This window comes from Nelumbo nucifera, chromosome 5 (genome assembly GCF_055504915.1).
Source record: "Nelumbo nucifera cultivar China Antique chromosome 5, China Antique-T2T, whole genome shotgun sequence".
NCBI lineage: Eukaryota > Viridiplantae > Streptophyta > Magnoliopsida > Proteales > Nelumbonaceae > Nelumbo > Nelumbo nucifera.
The window spans coordinates 75769336-75775957 of NC_142653.1; the positions used below are offsets into that span (position 1 = coordinate 75769336).

Below are 6622 nucleotides of genomic sequence, written 5' to 3' on the forward strand. Positions count from 1 at the left end.
TATACACATTGCATGATATATTAATTCGTCTTTTCATTTTTAATGCAGTGCTGGAGCAGTGGATGGTGTTGTACTTACCCTCTTATATTTCGGTCACATCTACTTCCTTAATTAAGGTACCCATCTTACAAAGTTTCAAATATCTTTTGTTGATTGTTTCTGCTTTGATCTCAATTGATAAAAAGATAGGCAGGACCTATTGGATACAAATGGCTGGATCAAGGCAAAATAACTTCAAAGAAGAAGAAGAAGAAGAAGAAGAAGAAGAAGAAAAATGCCAAATAACTAAAATTATTGTTTATTTGCTGACCAACTTTGTCTTGATGGATTTAAATTTATTGCAAGTGGATGGGGCTTATTAAATGGTTGGAAGGGGTGACTAATTAAATAATTATCCCGTCACTTCCAGATTTGAAGTATTATGAAAGGTGTAGCAGTGCAATTGCCTCAAGGTTGTCATTATAGGACTATAAATTTTACCTAGCAAAATTACCTTTGTAGCATTTTCCATTAAAAGTACACTTTGACATAACAATGCAGCATAGTTTGGTCTGGAAGTTCAAACTTATTTTAGTGTTTAGATGGATTCTTTTGCATTAATTGTTCATCACCAATTAATTAATTGAGAAAGTCTGGTTGAGTATGATGACCATCACCCAGACGGTGGAGGTGCTATGCATTTCCATGATAAGATGTTTTGTGATTTACTGTTCGCCTGTTCCATGCCCTAAATAGAAACAATAGTTTTTCTTACATTGGTTCCATTTATCCTTACAGGTTGGTTGATTTGTTGGAGCAAGGATCTAAAAAAAGACGTGCTTTTAGAGAAGGCTATGTATAAATAACAATTAAAAATATGTTCCCGTGTCCTTATTTTTCAGTTTTGCTGCTGTTACCTTTTCTAGGCAAGGTTCCTGATAGTATAAAAATGACAAGTATGAAGATTGCTTTGCGGAGGGTGGAGGGTTCTTTCTAGCTGCATTTGTTTCTTTTTATTTTTATATGGGCAGGGTAGAGTAAAAGTTTGCCTTTAGGGTAGGCTTAGTGCTTTTTTTTTTTTCTGAAATATTATTTTTAAATCTAAAGGATATAAACTAGATTCCAACGTGGTCTATAGGTTATAATCTGAAAGTATACTGTGTTTATCAAAATCGAGTATCTAAAACAATCCATACTCCTTTTTTATTTATTTTTCATTGTTTTAGTTCCATAATTATAGAATAGATGTTATTAAGAGGGGTTCTAACTTTTAAACGGATAGAAATTAGAAACCCTCTGAATTCTAGTATTTAGAGGGATATTTGAAACCCTGGGTAAACTTCGTATGATACATTGGGATATTTGAAAAACGCTGGGAACAGTGGAAGAATTAGAATATGCATGTGAATGTGCAAAAAATAAATATCGTTAATTGTAATAGTTTTAATAATTAATTAATGATTCTCTTTTTTATTTTTTTTTGTAAATTTTATTAATATTCAAAGTGTTTAGTGTTTAGTTATTTTAATTTTTATTTAAGGTAATGGCTTCTCTAAAGGGAGAGCATGAAAGCCCTCCAAGTTTGAAGTTTTGGAGGTCTTGTCCTTGAACACTTGTTACTTTATGAGCAGCGTAAAGGCGATCGCTTTGAGCAGGTGATCGCTTTCACACCTCATATTATTGGTACTTATTCACAAATAGAGAAAAAGGTGTGCAAGAAACTTCAAAATTTTCAACAAATAAATAGCAGGCCATAACTAGAGGATTTAAGGAGGCAAGCTAAATGTTATTTGCAGAACTTTTTGGTGATCTCTGTTCTGATTTCTACCAAAGAAATTTAGATTTAAGCCAGTGCACAAACATTATAAAATGAGAGTTTAAAAAATGGGGTTTTGTAGAAGATTTGAGGGAAATGTTTAAGAGAAAAAGCTAGCGCCGAATCACAATGTATATATTTTTCCATGGAGTGATGAAAATTTATTTCATACCAAAAACGGGAACAAGTATGTTATCATTATATCATATCATACTAATCACAAGGAACAAGTAAGTTATCATTATACCATACCCATGGACGTTTAGAAGAAAGGCCATGGGTTTGTGATGGAAATGGCAGAGTTGGGTAGAGTTCAGAGCAAGGTTTTAAAAACCAACCCAGAAATGGAATCATTTTGGTGACTGGTTTCTGGGTCAGCGCTTTGACCGTCCGGTTTAAACGGTTTGAACATCTTACCCATTAGATTGGAATATTAGGGTAAGATGTATAAAAATACAAAAGAAAATAGGGTTTGAATGAGAGAGATTTGAGAAACAGTCGGCTGAAAGAGTTTAGAAGAAGAAGAAGAAGAAGAAGAAGAAGAAAACTTGCAGGCTGCAGCGGCGACGACGACAGCGACTTACAACGGCTGCAGTGAAGGTGATGGTGATGGTGAACTACATCGGCAACAACAGTGACGATGGTGTCAAACTGGCGATGAAAGTAGATTTGAGATTTCTCATAGATCTCACTCTCTCTCGCAGATCTGTCGTCTAGAGTCTAGACTGCTCTTCCAGATCTCTAAGTGTGAGATCTCTCAGATCTTTCTCACTGTCTCACACATCTCTAATCTCTCTCCAATAGATCTCAGATTTGAGATCTACTCTTTTCATTCTTGTTCTGACAAAACTTGTCAGAAGTAATAAACTGCATATCGTTTTTTGGGATGAACGGTTCAATGGTCAAACCATTTGGGTCAATGGTTCATTGACTAATTCAACGGTTTTTGACCAAAGACTGGGTTTGGGGTAAAGTGGAACCGGTCGCCTGAACGGTTTTTGATCCGAACGGTCCAATCGTCTGGGTCAACGATAGTTCGAAAACATTTTTTTAGAGAGAGAGAGGTGGGGTAGTAGGGAGAACGAAGTGGTTAGAGAGAGAGGGAGGGAGGCAATTGAAAAGATAAAGGGATGAGTGATTAGGTTGTCTTTAGTGCCTTTGGTTCTTAGTTCTTGGTGAAGAAGATGAATAGTGTTTTGGTAGTATTTTAATAAATCTATATGGGACGATGAGGGAAGGGAGGTAAATGCATGGTTTTTCAAGACTACAAGGATTTTGTTGAATTGAAAACATACGAGAATTTTATATTTATCAGAAAACTTAGGGGAGGTTTTTATATTTTACTCTTTTATATATTAACTCAAAACTTTACCTTACCTCGGTGGTCACCTTCAAATTTTATTACCAAAGACACCATATTACAAGGGAGGACGGAGCCCACCTTTTCCTTGGATACAAAACACTCTTACTAATTCAATCCAGCCCAATACAAGCTTAGGAGCAAGGAAAATAAAACAGGAGAGATAATCATTAGAAACAAACCAAGTTTGGTCTAAGAAGGGAACCTAGGTGGTCCTCATTGCAAAAGATGAGATCAATTGGCTTTGTGGAATTTCATCAATACCTTTGTTTGCTAACACGACGGTTACCTTGGCAAAGTATGAGAAATTCTGATGTTCAAATTAATTATTTTATTTCTTTCTCTATTTTTTGGTTGGTATAGTGGTGATTGTGCCAATTTAAACCTATCACTCTTCTGAAGTGTTTGTAATATAGTGCATTGGTAAGGAAGGAGAAGGAGACCTTAGGTTCACTCCTACATTTAGGCCAATGCAGCTCTCATGTCCATGGTTCAATGTATTTATATGTATTGTAATCGACCACAAAAAAATAATAAAAACTAAGAAAGAAATGGAATAGGAGAAGAGAGGTATGAGAAATGAAGAGAGAAAAGGGAGAAGAGTTTGGTCGTTAGAGACTTTCTGTATATTTTTCTCTCTAACAGCCAACCTATACTTTTATTACAAGTATAAATCAAATTACAAATATACCCCAAATTAGAATGGGCATTAAAACACAAGAAAGAAACAATAAAAGACCTATATGTCTTGCCACCTAACCAATTGTCAACAAATAAGTATAACCCATTCTTTTAACACTCCCCCTCAAGGTGGAGAATAAATGTCATAAAGATCTAGCTTATCACAAATATAACTCATCTGGATGTGCTTTAATCCTTTGGTGAAGAGGTCTACTAGTTGATCCTCTGATCTCACATATGGTGTGATAAATTCCTCACTAGTGACTTTCTCTCATAAAATGATAGTCTACTTCTCTGTGTTTCATCCTCCCATGAAATACTAGATTAGAAGAAATGTGAATAGCAGTTTGATTATCACAGAATAACCTTTTAGGCTTAGGAACTTTCATCCCAATTTCTTATAATAATTGTTTAAGCCAAACAAGATCGCATGTGGTATGAATCATCACTCTATATTTTGCTTCAGCACTACTTCAAGCCACAACACTTTTTTTTTTTTTTTTACTTTTCCATGTGATCAAATTTCCAACAAGAAAAGAATATCCTATGGTGGACCTCCAATTTGTTATTGATCTTGCCTAGTTAGCATCAGAGTACCCTTCCAACGTCAGCTCACCCCCCCTTTGTACATCATCCCCTAGCCTAGAGCACTCTTCAAATAGCGTAGCACTCTCATTAAACCATCCCAATGACCGGTTTTTGGGTTTTGCATAAATTGGCTTACTCCTTCACTAAAGGAGATATTCGGTCTAGTAATAGTAAGATAAATAAGTTTCCCTATCAATCTTTGGTATCTACTTGGGTTTTCCAACAATTCCCCTCACTGTTTATCTTCTTAGTGTTTGGATAAATAGGGGTTTCGACTGGTTTTGTCCTAATAACTCAATATCCTCCAAAAAATCAAGAACATATTTCTGTTGTGAGAGAGAAATTTCATATTTAGACCTTGCCACTACAATCCCCAGGAAGTATTTAAGTTGTCCTAAGTCTTTTGTTTGAAACTGATGTTGTAGAAAAAGTTTCAAATCTTTATTTCCTTTGATGTCACTCCTTGTAATAATGATATCATCGACATATACTATAAGAATAATCTTACCAGTTAAGGTGTCCTTGCTAAAAGCTAAGTGATCAATACTACATTAATGCAAACAACTCTTGTACCACACTACTAAAGTTACCAAATCAAGCTTAAGGCAATTGTTTTAGGCCATAAATTGTCTTTCTCAACTTGCACACTTTCCCAACCTCCCCCTGAGGCCACCAAATGAAATTTATATCTTTCAACACTATTGTTAGAACGATGTTTCATAGTATAAACCCATCTACACCCTACTACTTGCGCCAGGGGGTAAGGAGGTGAGATCCCAAGTGTGATTACTTTTAAGAGCATGAAATTCTTTATCCATTGCCTCTTTCCAGGCAAGAGACTTAAGGGCATCCTGGACAGAACAAGGAATGGAAACAAAAGAAACAAGAGACACAAACCTTTGGTAGGAAGGAGGCAAACAAGCAAATGAGACATAGCGAGAAAGGGGATAGTTAGTATAAGAACATTTACCTTTATAGAGAGTAATGGAAAAATTTAAACCATTTAGATCTATAGATGGAGGATTAGATGGTAGCTGAGTGGAAGTTGGAGTATCAATCACCTAAGAATGTGGTCTTTTAATATACAACTGTGGAGGGGAGGCTGTGCACTGGTGGTAGTTGCGGGAGGTGGTGCATTAGTGGGAGTAGGAACAGGTGATGTCTCTTACGTAAGAGGTATGGTTAAAGGAAGTGGAGGAGATGATTATGGCTCAACAAAGGAGAAAAATGAGATATTTTTAAAGAAAGAGACACCGGGAAGATCAAAGAACCGATTAAGAGATGGACTATAATACTTATAGATTTTTTGAGTTCGAGAATAACCCAAAAAGACACATTTACGAATACAAGGATCAAACTTGAGATTGAGACAATGAACAAAGCAAACACAACCAAAAACATGAGGAATAAGATGACACAAAAGCGTAGATGGAAACAAAAGAGAGAAATGATACAAACCGTTAAGAATAGACAAGGGCATGTGATTAATAAGAAGCTATCAAGCTCCAAGTTGTTTATTTGTTTTTTTTTTTTCTTTTTAGGACTTGATGTAATATAAAATACAAGATTCACGATAACATGGGATTAAATGAAATCAAACTCGGTCAACCAACTTTAGAGACAAATGGCTAAAGTTAGGTTTGGTTCTTGGGTTTTCTTAGAATTTAATTATGCTAAAAATATGAAAAATCATGTTTGCAAGCCTAAGATAATAATTTCCAAACCTTTGGAATTGAAGTCTCTATGTGTTCTAAGTTTGGAAGTTGTCAAGTAGTAAGTCGACTACCTAGAAAGTAGTAGTTGACTACTTGTGACAGTAGAGATCAAAGTCACTCAATAGTCAACTACCCTTGATAGTTATGACTTGGCAAGTTTAGTAATTGACTACCAATTCATAGTAATTGATTACAATGTGAAGAAAATCTTTTCACGTGATTTCTATTCGATCGTTTAAGCTCCAATGGCTCTTTCCTCCTTGGGAAATGGTTTAAACATGTTTCAAAACAATTTCAGATTGTACCAATAGAAGATTACTGATCTCTAACAGTCAAAAAATGACTATATTGTTTAGCCTATGAAAATGTGTGAGAAGAAGAAAAGTGAGGAGAACCATGTGAAAATGAAAGGGTTTTGTAAGAAAACTAGAAGGAATCATGTGCCATCAAGAAATTTGATCTATTAAGTTCCCCATGGGATGA

General features: G+C 35.3%; 1 protein-coding gene across 5 annotated transcripts in view; it reads left to right on the top strand.

Moving 5' to 3' along the window:
• The window catches only part of LOC104593947 (Transducin/WD40 repeat-like superfamily protein), a 42509-nt gene extending 41316 nt beyond the window's left edge, over positions 1-1193 (top strand). For 2 of the 5 annotated variants that reach the window (XM_010254055.3, XM_010254058.3), the window contains exons 14-15: positions 49-116; positions 778-1193. In XM_010254055.3, coding sequence (XP_010252357.1) covers positions 49-111 — 63 coding nt within the window. In that variant the 3' untranslated portion in view covers positions 112-116; positions 778-1193. Of the gene's footprint in view, positions 1-48; positions 117-189; positions 453-777 lie in introns of those variants that run through there. The other 3 variants (XR_016076626.1, XM_088888771.1, XM_010254057.3) reach the window with 3 other exon arrangements.
• The last annotated feature ends 5429 nt before the right edge of the window (positions 1194-6622 follow it).